This window comes from Balaenoptera borealis (genome assembly GCF_965194805.1).
Source record: "Balaenoptera borealis genome assembly, chromosome: 15".
Taxonomy (NCBI): domain Eukaryota; kingdom Metazoa; phylum Chordata; class Mammalia; order Artiodactyla; family Balaenopteridae; genus Balaenoptera; species Balaenoptera borealis.
The window spans coordinates 11,373,910-11,400,555 of NC_138871.1; the positions used below are offsets into that span (position 1 = coordinate 11,373,910).

At 47.1% G+C, this 26,646-nt stretch overlaps 1 protein-coding gene across 2 annotated transcripts in view; it reads left to right on the top strand.

Moving 5' to 3' along the window:
• MERTK (MER proto-oncogene, tyrosine kinase) overlaps positions 1-26,646 on the top strand; it is a 115,520-nt gene that overhangs the window by 11,604 nt on the left and 77,270 nt on the right. For both annotated transcript variants that reach the window (XM_082357827.1, XM_082357826.1), the window contains exons 2-4: positions 12,150-12,570; positions 22,234-22,334; positions 25,421-25,594. In XM_082357827.1, coding sequence (XP_082213953.1) covers positions 12,150-12,570; positions 22,234-22,334; positions 25,421-25,594 — 696 coding nt within the window. The remainder of the gene's footprint in view (positions 1-12,149; positions 12,571-22,233; positions 22,335-25,420; positions 25,595-26,646) is intronic.

The following is a 26,646-nucleotide window of genomic DNA, read 5'->3' on the forward strand; positions in this document are numbered from 1 at the left end:
TTTCCTTTAGCTATTCTTTTAGAGTAGGTCTGCTGATGACAAAGTCTCTTAGTTTTCCTTAATATGAGAATATTTTGATTTCCCCTTCATTTCAGAAGAATTCTGAGTTGACATTCCTTTTCTCTCATCACTTAGGAAAATGGCCACTTCCTTCTATCCTCCATGGTTTTTAATGAGAAATTCACTGTCATATGAATTGGTTTCTCCCTATAGGTAAGGTGTCATCTCTCTCTCTCAGTGCTTTCAAAATGTTTTCTTTGTCTTTAGTATTCAGAAGTTTGATTATAATGTACCTTGCTGTGGATATTTTTTGGGTTTATCTTATTTTGGGTTCATTCAGATGTTTAATTTTGTAGATTTATATCTTTTGTCATATTTGGGGAGTTTTCAGCCATTATTTCTTCAAGTGCTTTTTCAGCCTTGCCATCTTTGTCTTCTCCTTCCAGGACTCTGATGACACAAATGTTAGCTCTTTAGTAATATAGTCCTACAGGTTGCAGAGGCTCTGTTCAGTTTTTTCTGTTGTTCAGATTGGATAATTTTCTATTGTTCTATCTTCTGGTTCACTGATTCTTTCCTCTGCCCCTTCATTCTGCTGTTGAGCACATCCACTGAGTTTTTTATTTTGGTTATTGTATTTTTTAGTTCAGAAATTCCCATTTGTTTCTCTTCTCAATCTTCTCTTTCTTTACTGAGACTTTGTATTTATTTGCTAAGGCTTCCTATTTTATTCATGTGTTTAATATTCATAATTGCTCATTGAAGTATTTTTATGATTCCTTCTTTAAAAGCTTTTTCAGATAATTCTCTGTCATCTTGGTGTTTGTATTTCGTTCAGTTTCAGACAGAATTTTTTAATTGAAACCTAGACATTTGGGGTACTATGAGACTGACTTATTTGTCTTTTGTTTTACTTGGTTTTCTCTGAAACGCTGTGGTAGGGGGCCTCACTGCCTGGTGGGGGTAGAATCCTAGGTTCCCCACTCAGCCTCCATTGACATCGAAGTGTGGGATGGTCCTCGTCCTCATTACTGCTGGTCAGGGGTGGGGTGAGAGTTCTGGCTGAGGGAGGGGTAGGAGTGCCTGATTACCTTCCAGCTGTTCCCCACCTGACCTCCACTGACGCTAGGGAGTAGTGAAAGCCCTGAATCTCTACTAGGCTTCCTCTGATACCACCCTGCTGGGGATGAGGAGGGATGCCTTGTTAATGCCATGTGGGAATAAAAGTCGAGGCTCCCCACGTGGGCTTTACTAACACCAGCCAGTAGGGATGAAAGTGCCAGTTCCCTCCTTGGCCCTCTCTGATACCACCCAGTGGAACATTTGTGGCACCTCTTTACAGCCTGGTAAGGGTCCAAGTCTAGGCTCCCCACTTGACCTTTGCTGGCATGGGTGGGGATGGGGCCATGGTTTTTCCTGGGCTGTTCGCCTGGAGGAGAGCAGTTTACTGTTTAAAAGCCTTCTGTCTTGCTGAGGTGCCCTTTCCTAGTCCTTTGACTAGAGATAGCAGGCTTTTGTTGTTGTTTTTTGTCTTTACCTGTTAGCATTTCCAAATCTGGGACACACAGGACAAAAGGAGACCCAGGGAATTCGTCACCATGTTGTTCCTGGGTCCTGAGGTCCCTAGTCGGTTTACCATCTGTCCACTCTTCAGGGTTTTAAAAAATGTTCGTTTTATTTATCAATATAATGCCCAGTGTTTTTAGGTGTACTTAGTGGAAGAAATAGGGGAAAGTCCATCTACTCTGTTTTTGGAGGGAATTCTGTGCCCTCTGTCACTTAGGAAAGACTTGGACAAACTGTGCTTGCTAAGGTGTTTGGTCTTTAGCGATGGTCACATTTTAAAAGGAAATATTTTTTCCTGAAAAGAAAGGCTAAAATTAATAGGATTTCAGGTAGTGGTGGGCTGGAGGATGTGTGTCAGGGGTGGCAGGACAGAGGAGTTAAACTTGGGGACAGAGTATCTCTCCTGGGTCTCGTGAAAACCATAGCTGTTTCTTGTGGAGAAGCAGCCCCAGACGACACGGGGACCAGGGGGGCGGCTGCTTCACAACCCTGGCCGGAAAGTGTCCCCTCAGCCTTTCTGTGACACTTGGCATGCTGCCAAAGGGGAAAGAGAAGGAAAGCCACCCTTGGTTGGGTAAACATACATTCCTGTTTCACTGCAAGAGGCTGAATGATCTAAGTCAGCATAATCGGTTCCATGTGTTGGCCTTTGATAGTCCAGACGTGACTAGTTGCACCTTTGAAACAAGGCAGATCAGATGTTTCATGTTATGAAAGCCATAACTGGCATAGATTGTGTGCCTGCGCAGTGTTCCCTGTGCAGTGTTCTGCTCTGATCTCTGAGAGAAGGAGGTGTTACCTGTCTTCCTTCACAGATGAGGAGACTGAGTCTCAGAAGGACAAGGGACTGGCATCTGGCCTCTGAGTGGCAGAGCTGGGACTGAACTCAGGCACCAGAGTTCTTGTTCTTCCCACGCTCCCAAGCCACATGGATTCTAAGCATCAGGGCTAAACCTTCAGGGGCCCCCCCACCCCCAAGATGATTTGAGCCACCGGATGGATCCATTCCCTAATTCTCTAGGAATTAGGTCTGACCCTAATTCCTCTAGAATCACTAGAGGAGATTTTTTAAAATCCCAATGCCTAAGCTGCAGTGCTGGCCAGTTAATTCAAGCTCTGGGTGAAACCTAGGCATCAGAACTTTAAAAGCTCCCCTAGAGATCCTGATGTTCTGCTGGTTTTGAAAGCACGGTGGAGAGTTAGAAAATGATGGGGAAGAGTCAGTCAGTCGCAGTCTGCTGGGGAAGCTTCTTTTGCAAAGCACTTCTATCAAGAAACAGTCAAATGCTCAAGTCAGAAAGGGGGGTGCAGGCTGAAGGGGGTTATGGGGAGCTGCCTAAAGCCCTTGGAGTTCCTTGGAGCTTCTACTGCTAAAGTGTGTGCACAAGGCCAAGCAAGGGGGAGAGGCACCTGTGGGGCTCCAGTGTTTTTTTTGGGAGCCAATGCATTAGGGGGCCAGGGGAAGTGAGGAGTCACCCTGATAATCATGGGTTTGGCTTAGAGCCCCGAACCCCCACACATCCTCCAGGTGAGGGCACAGAGAGGTTGGGTAGCTTGCTTGGTGTGTTGGGGTCCCTGTTTGCCCCTCTACACCCCTCCCTCATCCTGCTCTACGCCCCAGGAGGCCAGCCTAGGGGGAGGGCGGCAATGAACTCCCTGGGCTCTGGCTCCAGCTGGTTTGTGCTAAAGGATACTAAGTTGCATTTACTTAACTAAGTATAACCCATGTAGGCATTGTTTATCTGAAATCCAAGTGTAACTGGGGCATCCCGTTTTTTATCTAGCAACCCCGTGCCTGCCCTGCCCCCCCCTCCGGAACCTGTGTAGAAAATCTGAGTCACCAACACCATGTTTTATACCAACCCCACTTTTTACCCTGTGCAGGCATCTCAGTGGTTCACTGTCACCTCTGCTTTTTTCTGCTGAGGCTGTGACCCCTCCAGGCACAAGCAACCCACCAATTACTCCCCCTTCTTTCCAGTAAAGCCCCTGCTGGGGCCCCTTCCCTCAGGTCAGCTCTCGGTTTCTGCCTGCACTTTTCCTGCACTAGGTGCATTTATCCCATGAATGGCCCTTCTTCTTTTTAATTCTCTCCAAGTGGCGGAGTGCTGTGCACTCAAGTTAATTTTTACCATTTACAATTTGGGGACAATCAGGTCAGGTGATTTCAGGTGGAAGGTTTTTTTTTAAATGTCCTCTCATTCAGTGTTGCTACGCTTTATCAACTGAGAATCCTTTGCATTTGCATAAAGTGAAATGATTCTAAGTAGACAGTTTCTGCTTGTTCTGGGTTTGGCCTCAGCCATCTTCGGGGGTGAGAGGAGGAGTGTTTAACCAAGTGACAGCGAAGCGCCCACGGACACGATTCAAACATCGGCCTGGGGGGCACACATGGAATTGGGAGGGGGGCTCTGGTCCACATAACAGCCCTTTCTCCTGGGGGGGCTGACACAGGGTGTGACAAGGGGGAGGGACGGGGAGTGGGCACCAACAGGATTCCAGATGCCAAAAAGCCTTTTCTGTAAACTGCAAACCCACCCCAGAATGGGGCCTTTCTCCTCCCAACTGCTGGGGCCTGCTTGATAGCAGATCCCACTGTGGGCAGCGCGGCTGAGGAACCCTTAGCGCCTGGGCAAAAGTGCATCCTCCTGCCCCGCGGTGGGGAGCAAAGAACCCCTAGGAGTTCAAGGATAAGTCCTCTCTCTTGCAGCCTCCTCTGGGTCTCCAGATTTTGAGGCTGAACTTCAGAGAGCTCGGCTCATGTCCCCACCTGTTCTGTTGTCTGAGAAGGAGTAGGAAGAGCCCAGGTGTGGGTCCCCCTGGCTGGCACTTCAGCCCTGCCGTTATTTGACCCATCCGGCCAAGGTGCTTCCAGTCCCTTCCCAGGTCTTCGGGGTAGTGAAGCAGGCTGACGGCACATAACACCAGCCTGCGCTCCCTCCTGCGCAGCTGCCGCCCTGCCCAACCCTCCTCTTGCAGCTTGGAGGGACTCCAGGGTCAGGGAGGCGGCGTAAGGTTGCCACTCCACCTACTACCCCGGGACCTGCGATTTCAGCAGCCGCTGCCTCCTTTATCCACCTTGGGCTGTGATCCTGAAGCTTCAATAAAAATCTAAAGGAGCTCACGCTGGGAAAGAGTGGTGAAGACCAGCCCTGGAGAGATTCCTTAGAGCTCTCTTTTCTGATTGCATCAATGCCCACTTAACAGAAAGGACTGGGGGGTCGCAGTCTGCTGGTGAAGCTTCTTTTGCAAAGCACTTCTACCAAGAAAAAGTCAAATGCTCAAGTCAAAAAGTGGGGTGCAGGCTGAAGGGGGTTACTTCACAGACCTGAAGTATGCTTTTTGCTCTCATTCATGGGTGGCAATTACGTTGCTCCAGCGTTGCCATTCTCTATGCATTGTCTAAGGCAGACCTTACCCATTAGTCCCAGCACCCATTCCCACAGGGCCCAGCAATTCCTCCTTCGTGTGGTCAACAGGCCGGGTTCAGATGCAGGCCAGTCACAGCAGCAGCTGGTGTCTGTGGAGGCGCTGATCATCTGATCTCGTCTTCTCCCACCCCGCCGGGTACTCCTATCCTTGCAGGGGGTCAGAGCGTGACGGAGCTTTCCTGAGGTCATGGGTCAGGCATCCAGGGACTGGGTGGGCCTTGGCTCTCTAACCACAGAGTTGCTGGCCAACCCCCAAGCATCACTGCCCACCAACCCGCCTGCCATCATGCACGCTCAGCAAGCGCTCAGCAAATATTCATGGATTTAAGGGTGGGATGCGCTACTTGATCACACAGAAGATAGCTTACTTTTAAAAATTTATTTTATTGAAGTATCGTTGATTTACAATGTTGTATTAATTTCTGCTGTACAGCAAAGTGACTCAGTTATACATATATATATACATTGTTCATATTCTTTTCCATTATGGTTTATCACAGGATATTGAATATAGTTCCCTGGGCTATACAGTAGGACCTTGTTGCTTATCCATTCTATATATAATAGTTTGCATCTGCTAATCCCAAACTCCCTCCCAATCCTTCCCCCACCCCCACCCCCCGCCCCGTGGCAACCACAAGTCTGTTCTCTATGTCCTTGAGTCTGTTTCTGTTTTGTAGATATGTTCATTTGTGTCATATTTTAGATTCCACATATAAGTGATATCATATATTTGTCTTTCTCTGACCTACTTCGCTTAGTATGATCATCTCCAGGTCCATCCATGTTGCTGCAAATAGCATTATTTCATTCTTTTTTATGGCTGAGTAATATTCCATTGTATATATGTACCACATCTTCTTTACCCATCGATCAGTCAGTGGACACTAAGGTTGCTTCCATGTCTTGGCTATCGTGAATAGTGCTGCTGTGAACATAGGGGTGCGTGTATCTTTTTGAATTAGAGTATTCTCTGGATATATGCCCAGGAGTGGGATCGTATGGGAACTCTGTTTTTAGTTTAGAAAATAGCTCCTTCCCTAGCATCCCCTCACTGACCAGTTTTGAGTCTAAGAGGCTGTGGTCCTCAGTATCTGCCCCACGGCAGCTGCAGGTGGTCGGGGGAGGAGATGCTGCTGCAGAGGCCTGGCTACAGTCCCACCGCAGTCCCACTCCCAGCCACAGCACTGTCCCTGCCTGGACCACCTCTCTTCCCTGCTCACCCTTCAGAATCCTCCCTGCCCGCATCACACCCATTTATTCTGTAGGTGTTCGCTGCATATCAGCTCCGTGCCGGGCATCAGGCTGGGCTCAGAGGATACCGCCTCCAGCCCTCAAGGAAGCTGCAGGCAAATTTGTTCAGAAAAACAAGGCAAACCTCAAACAATGGACAATAGGTCTAATCACTTTATTCGTTGGCTGAAGAAACATTTGCTAATCGTTTCCCATGGGCCTGTCCCCGTGCTGAGCACTGGAGGAAGATGATGGTAACACAGTCCTTGTCTTTATGAAGCTGGCCTTGGAATCTGGTCAAGGCCTGGGGGATCATTGGAAACACAGGGGCACACAGCAGGGGCGCTCCACAACCACCTCCAGGACTGGATGGGTGTGGCCCCCTGGGGTGGGCAAATGAACTGCTGGAACATGTAGACAGCTACCCTTGGACCTGAGTGGGAAGCCATTTATCCAAGTTGTTCAGCTGCATTTGCTTGTGAGGCCAAACTTCCCACTTTAGCTGCTGTCCCGTCCGCATGAGAAAATAACCGTGAAAGAAGATGGGAGTGGGGAAGGGAAGGGGAAGATTTCTCATGAATTCCAGTGGCAGCCTGCTTTTCCACGTGTGCCATGGAGAGAGGACCAAATTCTCATTAAGACTCTGGCTGTGGGCTTTTAATACACCTCTGACTCTGGCTAAAAACATTGTCTCTTCGGCTTCCCTGGTGGTGCGGTGGTTGAGAATCTGCCTGCCAATGCAGGGGACACGGGTTCGAGCCCTGGTCTGGGAAGATCCCACATGCCGCGGAGCAACTAGGCCCATGAGCCACAATTACTGAGCCTGCGCGTCTGGAGCCTGTGCTCCGCAACAAGAGAGGCCGCGATGGTGAGAGGCCCGCGCACCGCGACGAAGAGTGGCCCCCGCTTGCCGCAACTAGAGAAAGCCCTCGCACAGAAACGAAGACCCAACACAGTCAAAAATAAATAAACAAGTAAATTTAAAAAATAAAAAATAAATAAATAAAAACATTGTCTCCACAATGGGGATCATCAAACAGGCCCACCACGTTTGCTTTTGTCATCTTGAAAATGAATTGACAAGAACACGTTAATAAAAAGTAAAAGTTTAAAAAAGTTTTGGTCTGATCGCATCCTCCTACCGTCACTACCTCCCCCCGCCAACAAAATAATTTTAAAGTCTTCCCCTTCTGTGAGGAAAAACGGGGGGAGGGACATTATACAACTGAAGTAGTCAGAACATTGAAAAATCAGCAGCTTAAAATGTAATTTCTAACTGATCATTGCCCTGACTTTGGGGTCCAAAACCTTGGAATGGTTTTCATCTTGCCTTTTTCCACATTATCCGTATTCAGTCAACGCCCCCATATACGGCTGGCGAGGTTATGCACTGCACAGCACGTACTGTAAAGCACCGTTTACACTGAAGACTCTGCGGATGGCAGCACCCCATCCCAGCCCCACTCCTTGCCAAAGCTGTGCAGTGAGAACCTCACCAAGTGTGCGTTGTTGTTCAGCCCTCAGCGTCAACCCCTGTAGATCAGCAGTTCTCAAGTACTTGGGCCATGGCAGGTTTTACTGATACAAAGAGAAAGTAATGGAAGTAATAATAGCTGACGTTTACTGAGCACTTACTATGAGCCAAACATAGTAATGACTCCTTTATTCCTAACTGCAACCCTGTGGGACACCATTATTACCATCCCCATTTTCCCTATGGGGGCCACAGTATCCAAGCAGTGGCCAGGATGAAGCTGCCAGGTGTCCCCTCCTGAGAACTACCCTGTGTTACGCCCTTCCTAAACATTTGGTGTCAAACTGACGTATCTTTTTTTTTAAATATATATTTTTTTAAATTATTGAAGGATAGCTGATTTACAATGTTGTGTTAACTAATGCTGTACACCAGAGTGATTCAGTTATACCTATATATACATTCCTTTTCAGATTCTTTTCCATTATGGCTCATCACAAGATACTGAATACAGTTCCCTGTGCTACACAGTAGGACCTTACTGGTTATCCATTCCGTATGTAGTGGTTTGCAACTGAAACTGACCTTTCTTTTTGGCATGATGGCGGTACTCGAGGACGCTGTGGGGATCAGCCCCTCTTCTCTTTTCTGCATCCTTCCTGCTACTTCCTGGCCCCTCCCGTAGTTAGGGCTCCGATACCTTCCTGCCGTGTTTCCCACTTCCTGGCCTCCTCCTTCCTGCTCCTCTTCCTCCCTCTCAGGCAGATGTCCATGGCCCGGTCAAGCACGGCTCTGATCTTCTCCCTCCCCTGCTCAGAAACCTTCCAGGAATCCCTATTCCCTCAGCGGGGATTCAGGGCTCTCCACGTTCAGCCTGATTTCACTGGATCTCTCATTTTTCTCCTAGCACAGAAGCACCACCCTGCAGCTAAACTGGTGTTCCCAAACTATTAGGGCCTCTTCCTTTCACTCCAGTTTTCCACCACCTCTGCCCCTTGAAACCCTGTCCCTCCTCCCCTACCCCTCCTTTAATTCATGCCCTTACTTATTCATTCAGCAAACCTATTCTGAGCACCTCCAAGGAACTGACTACAGTGTGGGGGGCTGTCAGTCAGCCCAGCAGGGGAGAAAGAATTGAATGAGTAATTACAGATGTTACAAAAGGGGAGGGTCCCAGCACCTGACCTGGGAGGTTTAACTAGACAGGGTGGCGGTGGGGAGATCAGGGAAAGCCTCCCACCAGCACACAGTTAGCTGTGTCCCCTCCCCCCTTTAACTCCTGGTACCCTCTGCTGCCCCTCTCCTGGGGCAGGTGCCTTTCCATATCCCATTAGGCAGTCACAGCAAATCTTAGACCTGGAGGTGCTATTATGTAAATATCTGTTGGCAATTAAATCGTACTACCAGCTTCTGGCAAATGAAATTGTGGAGATCAGTTATCTTTTAAACCATCCATAGTGATTACAGGGTTTTGGCTGCTCCCCAGTTTCAGTGATGTCATCTGACCGGGCGGCTTTGCCATTAGTTCGTTCAATGAGCAGCTCAGCTCATAGTAAACTAAAGCTTATACCCCAGGCTATAACCAGAGGTTATCTTGCGCGGTTGGGATTACAAAACAGGTTTCCATTTTATACTTTCTGTGCTCCCATAAATAGTTGAATTTTTTACAACAGACTTGTGTTACCTTTATAATTAGAAATGCTCAATTTTTTTTTTAATATTTATTTATTTGGCTGCATTGGGTCTTAGTTGCGGCGTGCAGGAACTTTCATTGCGGTGTGCGGGGCTTCTCTCTAGTTGTGGCAGGTGGGCTCCAGAGTGTGCGGGCTCAGTAGTTGCAACACGTGGGCTCTCTAGTTGTGGCTCACGGGCTCCAGAGCGCACAGGCTTAGTTGCCCCGCTGCATGTGGGATCTTAGTTCCCCAACCAGGGTTGAACCTGCGCCCCTGCATTGGAAGGCAGAGTCTTAACCACTGGACCACCAGGGAAGTCCCAGGAATGTTCAGTGTTTTTAAGGAAATTAAACAAACCAAAGGAAGCATCATTTACTTCTCCCACTCTACTTTTTTGCCTTATATTTAACACACAACGACAAAAAAGTTATTTGGACAAAACCCCTGACTCCCCACCTGAAGAAATAGGAAAGACTGCAGGTAAGTTTGCCTCCAAGAGGCAGAGGTGAATTGTAAGTGCTTTGAAGCCTGTAGAAAAAGAGTGTTCTGAGGAGGGTCTGCAGGCATAAGATAAATAGCCAGAGCAGCCATTACTGCAGAGGGATCCCCAAATCAGACAAGATGGGGAGCATCCATTATTGCGGAAGAGACCCCCAAATCAGAGAAGATGGGCTTCACCTCTTCCTGCCATTCCTGTACATAAAGTTTGCCTGGCATGGGGACGACAGGAGAGGCAGGGGCCCCTCTCTGCAGAATCACCCTGACCTCCACTCCTTGGAATAAATCACCACTCCCATCACAGCACACTAATCTGTCTGGACGACTGAGCTCAAGGCCAGCCAGCAGTCGACCCACAAAGCCCTCCCCCAGAGCCTGCAGAGAACCCCTGCACTCCCAGAGCCCCCGAGACCTCAGCCTCAAGGACAAGCAATGAGCCCTCCCTGGTTTCTTATAGTGAAACCTCTTGTCCTCCAACCTGGCATTCACCCCGGACGCAGTTCCCAAATGCAGCAACTGTGAGAGTTGACCTGGTGGGGGGGAGAGAGCCGGATGGAGAGGAGTTCCTGGCAGGAGCCCCGGCCCTCCACTGAGGGATAAGTGTGGTCCAGAGTGACCTACAGGGAGGAAGCCAGAGGTACAAATTCTCAGATCCCCGCTTTTGCCCCCAAATCTGCTTGTACCTCCATTCACCCAATAAGTACTTAACTGAATCCTTATACTCAAAAAATTTTTTTAAGATTTTTTTTTTTTGATATGGACCATTTTTCAAGTCTTTATTGAATTTGTTACAATATTGCTTCTGTTTTATGTTTTGGTTTTTTGGCCGCGAGGCATGTGGGATCTTAGCTCCCCGACCGGGGATCGAACCTGCAGCCCCTGCACTGGAAGGCAAAGTCTTAACCACTGGACCACCAGGGAAGTCCCTATACTAAAAATTTCTTGTTGTTTATCTGAAATTCAAGTTTAACTGGGTGTCTTCTGTTCTTGTTTGCTAAGTCTGCACCCCCTGCACACACGCACTCAGGAGCGCAGGAGGGTGTGACATCCTGAGCGTGGCAGGAGGCAGGAGGCGCCTTGAGCAGGCATGGGGCGCCTCTGTGTACCCCCGGTCACTCACCCACAAGATGCCAGCCTGTGTCTCTCCTCCCTGCCTGTCTCACCACCCGTGGTCAAAGCATTTGAATAAATTACAACTAGTATAGAATGTACGTTCCAAAAATGCCTTTAAAACTAAAAGTACAACTGTTGTGAGCCTATATTTTTAGAAATTCTTGTGGGTCAAATGAAATCAAAGTATTTCCAGGTCTATTCCTGCAGGCAAGCATTTTGCTGGAAGCTCCAAGTCATTCTATAGCTGGTGACATAAGCACATGTTGATTTTTTTCCCCCCATGCCTAGGGTAGGTCATGCTGAGGCACAAGAATTGTAAACTCGCCCCTTTGTGACCAGTAGCAGCCTTTGCAAGACTGTTGGCCAAGCATAGTCTTCTGACTGAGCAGAGAGTAGGAAGGTGATCTCAGGCGCCATCACCTGCCTGCCGTGCTGGTGAGATGGGTATGAGGGATTTGGAATGAGTCACAAATTTCAAAAAATGGGTGAGGGTCTTCCCTGGTGGTCCAGTGGTTACAACTCCGTGCTTCCAATGCAAGGGACGCGGGTTCGATCCCTGGTTGGGGAGCTAAGATCCCACGTGCAACGCGGCGCGGTGGCCAAAAAAAAAAAAAATATGGGTGAAGTGCTCAAAAGATACAAACTTCCAGTTATAAAATAGGTAAGTCCTGGGGATGTAATGGAGTTAATGCTGACTGTAGTTAATAGTACTGTATCATATATTTGAAAGTTGCTAAGAGGGTAGATCTTAAAAGTTCTCATCACAAGAGAAAAAGTGTCTCACTATGTGTGGTGATGGATATTAACTAGACTTATTGCAGCGATCATTTGGCAAAATATACAAATATGGAATCACTGCATTGTACACCTGAAACAAATATGTAATATATATATCAATTATGTCTCAATTTAAAAAAAGAAAAAATTTTGATGGGGGCATTATATTTCTTACGTATTCTTTAGAAAGAAGGAAGTAAGCAAATGAATGAACTTGTGAAAGAGAATATTCACACTGTTCGTGTGTGTTAAATAAATTCCACTCATCCTTTCTGAGGACATTCAGGATGCCTGTTACTCTCTCATCATGGCCTGTTAAGTTGGGGACCTACTTGGAAAACTCCATTATTTAAAAGGCTAAAAATCCAATCTTCTGTTTTGCAGCTGTCGCTGAGGTGAGCAAAGAAACCAAGCCCAACCCGCTGTTCCCCGGCTCTTTCCCGGGAAGCCTGCAGACTGACCACACACCATTTTCCTTTCCTCACACCAGTGGGTTCCAGCCCACCTCCGTGTTTCCACCCATCCAGCCTGGAAGACCGCACACCGGAAATGCAGCCCTTCCTGGAGTGACGTCCGCCAGGTCCACGTCCCTACCGCCTCTTGCATTTAATCACACGGTTGGCCACATAATACTTTCTGAACACAAAGATGTCAAGTTTAATTGCTCGATCAACATACCTAATATATACCAGGACAGTGCAGCTATTTCTTGGTGGAAAGATGGGAAGGAATTGCTGGGGGCCCATCATGCAATCACTCAGTTTTATCCAGATGATGAAGTTACAGCAATCATCGCTTCCTTCAGGTAAGTGTTCTTTCTTCCTTTCTTTTAAAATGTTTTTACGCTTTTGCTCATTCAAAAGCAAAAGGCTTGTAAAGAACTAACAGCCTTCTGATTTCTGTGTTAGCAACCCCACTGGTCCATTTAGAGTGTAGATTAATAGCTGATTGTATTGCCGATTTCTTTTCTACTGGCTTTTGGCCCTACTGGAACTCTTGGTGATCAGATGCTCCTCCCAGCTGGCCTGTAAGTCCTGTCAAGGCCTGCTGGACTCAAGAGCTCTCCCAGAGAGTGAGAACAGTGAGAACAGGAGACATCTAACTCACCAGGTGGGCGTGGAACTTGTGAAACAAGGCGGCCCTCCACCCCTTTCGTTCGCCCTATCTCCTCTCCCTTCTCCCTCTCCCAGCACCCTCTGCGGCTGCAGATGCTGGTACTGATGCTGCCCTCATGTTGGGGTAGGAAGGAGGCGGAAAGTGTGAAGTCTGGGGAATTGAGACAGATCTTTGGCCACGTGGCTCACCATCTCAGCATTCCACTTTGTGTTGGCAGGGGCAGGCCCAATGAGTTGCAGGGAGTGACAAGGATAAGCCAGGCCAGGACATAAATCTGGAATAATCCATCGTCCCAAGGGTTGAGCCCTCATACCGCAGATACTGGAGACAGCGAGACAGCTGCTTCTCTTCTCACCGTCCCTTTTCATTCTCTACTCTTTCCTCTTAGCCAGGAGGGGTTTTGTTTGTTTGTGTTTACATCAGGACTTCCTGGCATGTACAGTTTTAGAATTAGGTGGACTGTGGCCGCTAAAGGTTCAGAATGAATTCGGAGCCCGGCAGCATTGACTCAAGAGGCTTTTCTCTGGGATTCCTCCATGCCGAGTGGAGCCCTCTTTGATCTGCTGTGTTTTCACTTTCTCCAACCTGATGTTTGGGCCTCTTCCAGACTGTGTCATGTCTTCTGGTGAATCATTGTGTGTTTCCTTTTCAGAAAACCACGTCGGAGCTACCATAGACCTGATGACTCCAGTTAGAGTTTAGTGTGTCAACACATTCATAAGATGACCCCCCTTTTTAGCATTTTACCAGTTATCTTGGTCATCATCAAGGAAAAGAAAACAATTTCCGCATTTCCCGTTGGTCGATTTAAACTCTGGCTGGGTCTCTCGGGCTGCCATTCTCCGCCAGTGTCAAGACTCGGGTGTCTTGCTCAGGACTATATTTTTTTCTCCATCAACTACAAAACACAGACGTTTTTCCATTATATAGACACAGCTTCTGATGGGAGAACTAAAATCACCATTTCATAATGAATAAGGTTTAAAGGCTTATGGAAACAAAAAGCTGGCACATTGGTCTCACCCAGGGTCATTTAGGAGGAAAGCGCAGCCCTGCTGTCTGAGCTGCGAGTCCCAGGTGGAGGTCCTGCCACCGGCCCCCATGAGACCATGGGTGAGCCGCTGCATCTTCCCTGGTCTTCTTGCCAAGGAGATGGGTTTGGACCGCCTGACTGGCAGCTCTAGGTGTGCTCTTAGGGGCCATTAGATATTCAAAAGATTTGGAGAGTTTTTAAACTTAGACAGTGTCTTATTCTGAACTGATGTTTTTAAAGTTTAGAAGGTGACTGGGTGATATTTTGAGAACTTTAGAGAAAAATGTATACTTTTGCATGTATTCAGCTGAACTCTCATAAACTCATTTGGAAGAGAAAAAAATCTTATGTGACCTCCCAACTAAGCAAATTTAGTGATCAGAATTCTTGCAAAGGATGGACACTCAGCTGAACTGAGTAATATCTGGAACAGCACTAAGTCCACCGTTAGAATATTCTTCAACTTTATTAAGCAGCACTGTAACTGTGGGTGATTCAGTGAAGTAAATTATAGTGACTTGATCAAGATTATCAATATTTGTGTAATTTCTTCCCAAGAGAAAAGGATGTTGGAGACCCTAATTTGATGTCTTTTATATGAGGACCCTGAGGTCCTTAAGAGTAGGGTGTCTTGCCCAGGATCACTAGATAGTAAGCTGGTCATCCTTAACCAGGGAACCTGATATGCACACCTGCAGTATCCTCTCTTCTCAAATCTTCACGGGCCCTAAGGAAATCCACTCTGGTTCCCAGAAACAGTGAAGAGTTAAACACTAGTTCTAGGTTTTCAGTGGATGCCATTTTATCAGGAATTCGTTAGCCTACAATTTTGCTGGAGTTGCCACTAACAGGACCTGCATGGACCACGTTTATTTAAGGGAATGTGCAAAAGATAGATGTCTGTATATAGGCAGGGGTCAGAGGAACTGTAAAGAAAAACACAAAGTATTTTCAGTTAGATCACGGAACCATTTTTCTATAAGGTGTTATTATAATAAAAAAGGACAGAATGGACATGAATTTTGAAATGATTAGGTCTCCGGAATGGGGAGTCCACAGTTTGCACCTGCACTTGTGCTTTAAATACGAAGCAGCTGGGAGTTGCTGAAGCCTGGCAGGATTGTGGATGCTGCATTTAACTCTCTTAACCTGATATTGGTTCATGTTTTCTCTTTCATATCATGCAGACGCTTGGCTCCTGCCCACCCCACACTTAAACTCCCAAACTCCTCATTCTAAAAATTAGAGTTAGTCAAGCTTCTGGTCTTTGATCCTAAAACAAAACCTGTCCTGGTTGAAGGTGTAGTTTAAGAGGCGTGCAGATTTAAAGCACTGGAACTTTCATCTCTGTTATTCCTTCCACTCTTTCTCACAGTGGCCATCATAGCGCTCTCCTTTCCAAAGGAAGAAGAGAATATGATAAGTAATTTACACTAAGGAAAGCTTTAACATTCACTGGTGACATCATTTTAGGCACAAGGAATAGAGATTTTTTTTTCAAATCACAACACAGGCAACTGCCCACTAGTTATAAAAACAGCCAGCCTTGCCCTGAACGTCTGGGCATTGAGACACGAAGGACAGACCTGGTCCTGTCCTGCTTGTGCTGTGAACAGAATGGAGGGGAAGGGAGGCTCAAATGTCAAGTGCAGAAGCGCTAAGGTGGCGTTGATGTGTTTAAGGTAGTGTTGCCATCAGATTTTAGATTTGGCCTTTAGGGGAGGAGGGCCCTGCGTCAGGACCAAGGGAAGGACACTTCTGCTGCTCAAGGGTGACCACATCTTGTAGTCAACCCTCAGTTTATTGAAACTAGGTGTGGGAGGGTGGGAATGATAGGAGGAACTCACAGGCATTTCAGTATGAATCCCATGTACCCTGGAAAGGTTAAAGGAGATTTGTTTTGGCATCATGCGTGAGAGTATCCCCAGCAGATTTCTGAAACTACTTGGTCTTAGCTCCTATATATGTGCATTTTTAAGTTATTTTAATAGTTATGTATGTATTTTGTTTTCATAGTTATATATGTATTTTGTTAAATACTTGGAAGATACCAAACAAGTACAGAGAAGGAAACTATGGCCCACAACCCCGAGAAAACTTTTCCAAGCATATGGAACTCTAAGATGCTTGAAATCAAATTAGTATTTTATTACATAGATGTATGTCTTATTTCATGCACTTATTGTATGATGAATATTCACCTATATTACTAAAAGTCTTCAAAATATTTTAATGGCTGTGATATGCCACTGTAACTTGCTATTGTAAAACGGATTCATTTATAGAGAGTGCAAATGGAATTATAAAGGGAAAACGTTAAAAATTATTTTCAAAATGCCAAGGTTGGTGGCATACACAAGGGAAGAAGTAACTGATGTGGGACTTCAAATCCAGATGCCCTCCTGAGCTGGGTCTATCCTATGCTAATAGTTCACGTTTCACTTAGATGTCTATTATTATTGATAGAGTCGAGTCATCTTTCATTAATGGGTGTAGGAAGCATTCAGTGTCTGCTAGTAGGTTGGAGTATTCTTAACTGATAGCCTGGTGATGAATACTGAAAATCCACACCACCATCCCTACTTACCCCCCCCACCCCTTGCATAGTCCTGGATGGTACATCACTTGAAAGCAGTTGCTAGACTGTGGGACTTAGGTCACCAGGCTGAGCATCCCCCTTGACACTCCAACCAGTATCCCGCCCCATCTACACCTGTTATCAGCTCGTCCAGCCCCGGGACCCTGCTTAGCCAAGAGCTTCCCCTGAAGTCTCTGAAGGAGGGTGTAATTTGTGGGACATAGATCTAAAATCTGGTATGGGGTGTAAAAAGCTCTCTCGCTTAGGTGGAAACACTCCCTCATCAGGTAAAACACTACCTCATCAGGAAGGCACCAGCCTTGAGATCAGAAGACTTGGGGAGACTCACCCGCAAGCAAAAACAAAAGCTGATGTTCCTGTAAACTGACAGGCCCTGCAGATTTAGTTATTGGGCGATTTATGGAGAAGGGAAAGTATTTGATGTTTGTTTTCTTTGTAGTCTAGGTATTCCCAGTACTCTTTAAATTCTGGCATCCTTCCCAGTAGCTAAAGCTAGAAGGATTTTACTTTCTTCCTACATTTTCTTGGTAAACATGTTAAGTAGGTAGTTTGGGTCCCTGCGGGCTCCTGGCGCCTGAGACGCTTGTGTTGGCGGGGCCCCCGCAGGCGCTGCGTGCCGAGACCCTTGCCACAGGCGGGGCGGGGTGCGGGTGTGCGTCTGCCTGATGCCATTGCTGGCTGTTCTTTATCCTGTGACCCCAAAATGGAATCGTGCATGAGAAATCAGCCAAACATCTAGAAAGTAAGAACCTAATTTGTTTAGCCAAACCATCAGCTGGAAAAGTTATTTTTAGCCATTGATCCCTGAGACTTTTGGACTTGCTTTATATTCAGACTTCCTTTCAGCTCAGGTTTTGTCCAAGATCCCTGAGCTCAGGTGATCCATGGAATCCTGTCAGCGCCACTTGAACGATGGCAGGATAAAACAGGATGCTTATCAGTGGGTCGTCTTTGTATTTCTTTTAAAAGTTTTTTTTTCCATTTTTCATGGTTTTTTTTTATTGTGATAACATACACATAACATAAAACTTAAACCATTTTAACCCTTTTTGAATATCCAAGTCAGTGGCCTTGAGTACATTCACGTCGTTATGCCACTGTCACCACCATCCATCTCCAGAGCTGTTTCATCATCTCAAACTGAAACCCCATAACCATGAAACACTAACTCCCCGCTCCCCTTCCCCTCCAGCCCTCGGTAACCTCTATTCCACATTCTTTCTCTGTGAATTTGACTACTCTAGGCATTCATCCAATATTGGTCCTTTTTTATACGTCTTTTAAGAAGGCTTGAGAGCTTAGGTACTCCTTGCGAGCCATTTCTGAGCAGGCCAGCCTAGTTGTAATAGGTCTGAGGGCCAGAGAGATGCTGTGTGTCCTTGTAGGATGCCCTGGGGCTACGTCAGCTGAGGGGATGCTGGTGTGATGGGCTTTTGCAGCTGTTGTCCCACCGCCATGGCTCTCTCCAGGTGGTTCCTGTCTAGACGCTGTGGCAGAATCTGTGGTTTCTTTGGTCTTCCCCTGTTCAGATGTTTGACCAAAAGCTGATGGAATTCTTATACTTTTTTTTTAAAGTGCCTACACATGGTAAAGTAGTCTAACTGTCCGAAAGTTAGCGCTTGCATTCCAGCCCCCTTGCTCTTTCCCAGTCGGGAGCTGAGGTGACCCATTTATTGGGTAACTTTCCAGAGATATTCAGTCCATGAGTCGTGTGTGTGTGTGTGTGTGTGTGTGTGTGTGTGTGTGTGTGGTGTGTGTGTGCATGCCCGTGCCAGGCCCCAGCATGGTATGTTAATCTAATAGGGTACTACTCACAGCTGTGGTTAAATCAGTGCCCAGAGTTCACAATTTTTGTGGCTATGGAAATGCTATTTTCAGGCGAATCATGTGGTCAGCTGTAATGACATTGTACTTCTCGTAGAGCTTTTTGATTTTCCTGAATTTAATAGTTTCCTTGCCTGTTGGTTCGCTGAATTCTCTTAAGTTTCAATCGCTCATTCTCCCCCCACGTTTTAAAGGAAAATATGCATCTCCTCTCAAAATGACCAAATTCTCAGGACTGGTGTTCTTCCTTGGAGGTGCCAGTCCTGGAGCTGTCCCTTTCCCTCCCGCCCAGACACGTTGCCCTCCAGGTCTGGGGTCTGGCTGAGTCAACTTTGCTGTCATTTTGGGGAGCCTCGTTCCTGCTGATTTCCAGCTTCTGTTCCCTGGAGCTCAGCTCCCCCTCTTCCTGGCTTTACTCTGTCACCTTGGCATGGGGCCCAGCCTCTACTCACTTGCTGGCCCCTCACGTGTCTGAAAATGCCATGTTTTTCCTACCACCACCTTGAGGTAGTTTGGCCAGATACAGAATTCAAAAGGAAAATAATTTCCTGCTGTCATCTTGAAATCATTGCTCTGTTTCCTTTTCGCTCTCAGAGTTGTTCTTGAGAAGCATGATACTTTTCTGAGTCAGTCGTAAATTACCTGCTTTTCTTTTCTCTGGAAGCTTTTGGGGGGTCTCCACTTTATCTTAGAGGTGTGACATTGCCTGGTGAAGCCCCTTGGTGGGTCTTTTCTCTCTTGCTGTGCTGCCCACCTAGGTGTCAGGTTAGGAAAGACCCGTATCTCCCGTTCCGGACATTTTCTTGAATTATGCCTCCCTCCTCCCCTTTCTGTGTTCTTTCTGGAACTCCTTACTCAGTCATCGTCCGAATGCCTAGGTTGCTATTCTGAGCTCAGAGCCTTTCCTGCTGTTTCTGCTGGGGAGAGGGAGGAGATTGGGGACCAGTCGCCCATCTCCAGTCCCACCCCCCACACTCCCTTCACCCTGGGAGCCTTTACGTGATGTCTAGAAAGCAACAAGAGAATTATTTGTGAAAAACATTTCCTGTGCTATAGGGAAGATGGAGCTGGACTTGCTAATTAACGCAGACACGTTGTCCTTTTCACCCAGTGATGCTAAACCCTGCCTGACGCGAATGAGAAAAGACCAAGCTTTGATCACGTTCCCTTTGCATTCTCCTGCTTTACTCCTAGTCTGAATTTTCCTTGCTGGTTAGTGGAAGGCACTCCTGGACTTTGTTGTGTGGTCTGATTTCTGCTGCCAAAGGTATACTGCCCCACGGTTATTTGTGCCTGCTGGTTTCCTGGGTTTCCGGCGTGCTGTGCATCCCTGGGCTGGGTGCGGTCCCCCTGGGGATGTACCCTGCCTCCCTCTCTGGCCTTCACTTCCTCTCTGGTCCCTGGCTCACTGAGTCATGCAGCAAGCCTGCTACAGCACCGGGGTCCCAGGCCGTGAGCCAGAGCCCAGTCTTCCGAGGGCGTAGGTGTCCTCAGCCTGTCAGATCTTATCGTCTGCTGCATCCAGCCCCTCCCCGAGTCTTGCCTCAAGAAAATGTTGCTTCTTGTAAAGTGAACTTGTGAAACGAGTAGAAAGGATCCTCTCTTCAGTAGCCGTAACCTTGGTTTCCCTTGGAACTGCTAAGACTAGACCGGTCAGCCGCGCAGAATCTGCAGGAGCTGCTGAAAGCCACGTTGTACCGTCCAGCCTCTAGGTGTTACCCACGATGGGCAGCGCATCGTCCTAGACGCCTGCTCCCCCCCCTCTTTCTTCAGCCCCTTCCTGTCACCTTGATATCCTGGCAGATTCTAGGGGAAGCGTCAGCTAGCCCGTTATTTGGAGATATTGGTCCTGTGAGGTCTCTTTCCGTCTTCTCCTGGTGACCTCTAGGCATTGTGACATTCAGCTCCTGCCCTAAAGCATGGAGAGACCGGCCTTTCCTTGACCCCTGCATCCTCCCCAAGTCCAACAGTCATTCATCAGGTGCATTCCAGAATTATATCGCTCCTACGTAGGCACGAGGGGAGAGGGGAAGACAGAGTATTCCCAGTCAATGGGGCACTGCTTAGATTGGCACATCAGGAAATGCAGGGGACAGGGGACAGTCACACTGCTGGATCCTGAGACCATTAAGGAGGTGATGTTAACCCGAGCAGCTCTGGTCCTCCTAGTTGTGACTGATGCCGTTCTTGGTGTGTACTTTCGTTACTCTGTTTATCATAGGCTAATGGGGGTCTGCAGAATGGTGTTGTTGGGAGAAGCAGTATTTACAGCGTCCAGTGCTTGTTTTGAAAACTGTGGCTTCTAGAGGCCAGGGACCCTTCACTGCCGCCTGTCAGCTCCTGATGGTGACTGTACTGTGTTAATAACCCTGGCAGCTGCCCCTGGACTGGGATGGGGCCCCTTGTGACCTTGCCAGCTTCCTGGTCTCTTTTAAGCCTTAAGCCTTAGCCCTTGACAGGTTGAGGACAGATTTTATTTTGCTTTGGGATAAACTAGTTATATCGGGGAACAAGCTGCTAGGAAGGCAGGTGGACCCCTCCACGTGTTTCTTCTTTTTTCTTTTTCCTTCATTCACAGTCTTCTTGGTTGTGTCTGATGTGCAGAGAAGAAATCAGTGCTTTGGGGCTAATAAAGGCATCCTCTCTAGGAGAGCATCTGAGAGCATTTCAAAGTGTTCCTCACTGTCTCACCCCTTCCCACCCCGGCTAAGAGCGGGTTTCACGTCTGTGGTGTAACTCCCTGTTTGTAAACACATTGGGAAATTGGCAAGCAGGACTCTGAACCTCTTAGAGCCAAGGCTGCCTGTTTATAGAAGATATCTTATGTTCATCCTGTAATACGAGGGAAACGAAAGGAATGCAACTGATAATTAAATAATATGAATGTGAATATGTAAATGCCGGGTGTGACCACACCAGGAGAGATTATAATAAAGTCCACAGTGACGTGCACCCAGGCACATGGCAGCTGCAGACAGAGCTGTGCTGTCAGTGATCCGTCTTCCAGACGATGACCGAGTCACAGCCAAGTTCCAAACAGGACAAAGGGATACTGGCCCTCCATTTTCACGGTCCTGGGAAACGAGATGGATATTAACACCGGGCAAAATACTTTGTGTGTGTGTACAATGGGATTAGGTTCTAGTCTCAGAAGGTCATTCGGGATGCGGGAAAGTCGCCCCTGGCCCCTGAAAACCATGTCGCCCCCTAGTTATTGTCACCATCCAAAACAACCCCACAGATTTGCAAAATGCCTTGAGGGGTGGTACTCTGATATAGAGAACCCTGGTACAGAGCCTAGCATGGAAATCCAGACAAGTGACAATATATGTGTTAGGCCGGGTTCTTCAGAGAAACAGAACCGGTAGAGGACACACACACACACACACACACACACACATATACATACAAGGAGAGAGCGAGAGAGATTTATTTTAAGGATTGGCTAATGTAATTGTGGGTGCTGTCAACTCTGAAATCTGTGGGGTGTCAGCGGGAGGCCCAGGGAAGAGTTGATGTTGCAGCCTTGAGGCCCAAAGGCAGTTTGGAGGCAGAATTTCCTGTTCCTCGGAAGACCTCAGTCTATGCTCTAAGGCATTTAACTGACTACATGAGGCCCACCCAAGCCATGGAGGGTCATCTGCTTTACTTTGAGTCGACTGGTCTGAATGTTCATCACACCTGAAAAACACCTTCACAGAAAAATATCTTTACATCTAGAGTAACGTTTGACCAAATATCTGGGTACCGTGACCTAGCCGTGTTGACACACACGTGACACACGTTAGCCATGTTAATCATCACCGCGAAGAACAAAGAAGTTGAAGAATATTCCATTCCTATAGTAGGAACTCTAAAGGTCGTCACGATAAATATCTTTGTGTTTCTCCCGGAAGCATAACCAGTGTGCAGCGTTCAGACAATGGGTCGTATATCTGTAAGATGAAAATAAACAACGACGAGATCGTGTCTGACCCCATCTACGTCGAGGTGCAAGGTGAGTCCAGGGGCCACAGGGTGTCCAGTTGCCACAGGGCGGTTTGTTGTAGAGCCTGCACTAATTGCTTTGTGTATAATGCTCCAGAGTTTGGCATGCCCATTTGTTTGTTTGTTTTTTAATTGTTTTTATTGAAGTATAGTTGATTTACAATGTTGTGTTAGTTTCAGGTGTATGGCAAAGTGATTCAGTTTATTATATGTATGTGTATATATATATATTTTTTTTTTCTTTTTCAGATTCTTTTCCCATATAGGCTATTACAAAATATTGAGGATAGTTCCCCATGCTATACAGTAGGTCCTTGTTGTTTATCTATTTTATATATAGTAGCATATATATGTTACTCTCAAATTCCTAATTTATCCCATTTGTAACTCTGTATGCAAACCTTGCAAATCCATAAGCACTGAAATTTTACAAGGCCATCTTCTTTGTAGACTTTAGGTAGTTATGAAATTCACTTAATTCTTAGAGATTTAGCTCTATCCTACGCACTATGGCTGAGATAAAAAGAGATTGTGAACCTCCTTGTCCTAAGGTTATTTACAATTTAAAACAACTGAAGTCTTTTTATGTTAAGAAACAAAATGCAATCTATTATCCAGTTCTCAGTGCTGGCACCAGATGCCACTCACCTGGTCAAGTGCCAGTTTGTTTATTATTCAGTATCTTTTACTCTCTTGCTTATGCGGATGGTGAAATCAGGGAGAGTGAGCCATTTTCTTGATTGGGCCAGCAGCTCAGCCTGGGATTCCTTTTTAGGCCCTAGGATTTGTCAGGCGCGTGATTCAGTGCAGTTCCACGCCATGACATGAGATGGGCTTGGTGGGGGAGAGCTGGGGCAGCAGGCAAGGAGAAGGCAGTCTCTGCCCTCAAGGAACGTGAACTCTCGTGGGGAACGTGAGCTGATGCACAGGTGAGCCAGGCCAGGTGGGCCCGGGCCCTGCATCTCGGGGTTTGCACATCTGGTTCGGCAATGGCAGGGCCTGTCAAGAGAGGCTTTGAGGAGGAAGCATCTTCATTATCACCCCAAGTGGCCACTCCCCACTGTCCTAGGGGCTGCCCTCCAGGGTCTCTGCATCCCTGCTCGCTGAGGTGCCCCATCAGCAGAGCCTTCAGAACAACTTTTCTGCTTTCTCCTGACCCTCCTCATCACAGGCTTTAGAGCAGGTGATTAGCTTTTCAAGGAAGTTCAACGAGAAGCATCTCCCACAAAAAGGCTGCTGTGCTACCCATTCTTTTGCAGACCTGAACTTGACACCCTGTAATGCTGCAGGAGGCCTGAGGGAGGGGCCCCCCAGAGGAGTCTCTTTTGGAGCTCTGCTCTGAGCCCATCCCAGGCTGTACAGCCAGTGCCACAGCGATCTGTCCGCATCAGCCAGAGGGGAGGGTTCCTACATTTGCTGCTAATCTGGGAAAACTATTCAGAGGACATTTCACTTGTAAAATCCCAGAAAAAATGCCCAGGGCAGGAATGAGTTAGGTCCAAATGGAGTTTTGCAAAACTTTGAAACATGAAAAAAGAATCCCATTTTACCACTCCCACATCAGTCCTGCTGGGACCAGATCTGTGAGCTCCCAGTCCCAAAAGAACACATTTGAAACGTCTGAGGCCAGTTAGCTTGATCTGTTAAATTTTTGTCACATGCCCCAAATAAGTACCAACTGGTTTTCTCTGAGCTATTCTTAATGTCCCTTCCCTATAACCCCGGTTCTGGAATCATACTGGGAAGTCTTGGGGTTGTAACTGTGTAACTCTGTCTATACTGTTTTCATGAGAATGTGCTTGGAAGAGTGTTCAGACCTGTACACGTGTACAGATTTTAAAATTTATTATCCCTCACCTGAAAGTCTCACACAAAAGAGGTTGTCCTCAAAAACAGACAGACCACACCGGTCAAAATGGCCATCATCCAAAAGTCTACAAATAATAAACACTGGAGAGGGTGTGGAGAAAAGGGAACCCTCGTATTACCGTTGGTGGGAATGTAAATTGGTGCAGCCAATATGGAGGTTCCTTAAAAACTAAAAATAGAGTTACCATATGATCCAGCAATCTCACTCCTGGGCATATATCCGGAAAAGACAAAAATTTTAATTTGAAAAGATACATGCACCCCAATGTTCACAGCAGTACTATTTACAATTGCCAAGACATGGAAGGAACCTAAGTGTCCATCAACAGATGAATGGATAAAGAAGACGTGGTGTATACGCAATGGAATATCACTCAGCCATAAAAAGAATGAAATATTGCCATTTGTAGCCACATGGATGGACCTAGAGATTATCATACAAGTAAAGGAAGTCAGACAGAGAAAGACAAATATCATATGATGTCACTTATATGTGGAATCTAAAAAAATGATACAAAGGAACTTATTTACAAAACAGAACCAGACTCACAGACATAGAAAACAAACTTGTGGTTACCAAAGAGGAAAGAAGGGAAGGGATAAACTAGGAGTTTGGGATTAACATATACACAGTACTATGTATAAAATAGATAAACAACAAGGACCTCCTGTATAGCACAATATAGTTGATATTGAACTATATTCAATATCTTGTAATAACCTGTAATGGAAAAGAATCTGAAAAAGAATATATTTTTATATATGTATAACTGAATTACTCTGCCGTACACCTGAAACTAATACAACATTGTAAATCAAGTATACTTAAATTTAAAAAAGAAAAAAAAAATGGGTAGACTCTTATGTGGCTTTGTTTTCACTTTGTGTTTATTGGTAAGGAATCCTGAAAACCTGCCAGCCTTTCCCAGGAGTTTGAGCAACACCTAATTTCAGAACTGCCAGGCCTCCCTTCTGAAAAAAACAGTTCTGAATCACCATTACTCCTTTGGGAAAGTGTCCTAGAAAACCGGCTAGAGCTAGGCTGGCAGGAATTAGCCTCTTTGTTCTTTCCTACCCAACTTCAGGGAGGTAAAAACTGGCCGTTTCAGACCTGGGTGGTGGACAGAGAAAGCTCCTGCTGCCAAGCTCCGGTGTGGTTTCCATTCCCCTGGGGGCTGTGCCTTGGCCTGTGGATCTAAAACCTTTCACTCACCTCTTCCTCTGCAGGACTTCCTCACTTTACAAGGCAGCCTGAGAGCATGAATGTCACCAGAAACACGGCCTTCAACCTCACCTGTCAGGCCGTGGGCCCCCCTGAGCCCGTCAACATTTTCTGGGTTCAAAACAGCAGCCGTGTTAATGAACTTCCAGAAAAATCCCCCTCCGTTCTGACTGTTCCTGGTGAGTCTGAGTTGTGGGATTTGCGTACTGTTTGCCCTGGAATGGTGGAAGGGAGCGGAAGTTTGATGAGAGCTGCTGTGCGTGGCAGCAGGTAGTCGAGGCGGATAGAACCGCAGGTGAGGCAGCTGAGGGTAGGGGCCGGGGGTGGGGGGGGAGGCAGGTGGGAATCTCGGGGGCAGGACTGGCGCGTGGGGACACGCCCACCACGGGTGTCTGTGGTTAAGTTGGCAGAAGTGGCCAGAGTCCTTGAGCCTGGGCAGCGGGAGCCCTGCTCACGTCTTCCGTGGCAGCTGTGGCCCTGCTGGCTGGCAGGGCTTGCATTTCAGGAACCACTGATGTGACGACCTCAGCGAGGTTTGGCGGCAAGGAAAGCGCATGGGTCACGGGGGTGGCTGTGGGAGGACTGAGTCACCGTGAGGCCGTGTCTGCCCTGATGGTCAGCGGTCATCTGATTTCCATCTGAACGGGCGTGCCCTGTCTCCCTTGCCGTGCTCCTCCAACGGTGCTCTCAGGGTCAGTGCCACTGGTGTTTCTGTGCTGCTGAATCCAAAGGGCTCCTCTCACTGCATCTTCCAGCAGCATCTGGCGAGGTTACCACCCCCGATCCTTCCTTTCTTCACACACTCAGCAAACGTTCTGAGGGATGCTGCAGGCCAGAGGTGACCTTCAGGAAACGCTGTCTTCCTGGCTTCCTTCCTGCCTCCTGACTCCTCCTCTTCCCTTGACAGGAGTTCTGAATGTGGGAGGGCGCCCTAGGGCTCAGCCCTGGACCCACGTCTGAGAGTTCCTTTGGGCCCCTGGCTTCACGACCATCTGTGTGATGACAACCTTGAACTTCGTATCTCCAGCTCAGACCTCCCTCCTGAGCTTCAAGCTCCTTGCTTGGCATTTCCACTTACTGGATATGGAAGCGTCTTAAAATGAGACTCTTGATTTCCCCCCAAGACTTGCTCTGCCCCAGAGTTCCCCATCTTAGTAAGTGATATCACCATTTGCCCATCCTTCCTTCCTTCTCCTTTTCCACACTGAATGCATCAGCAGGTTGTCAGTTC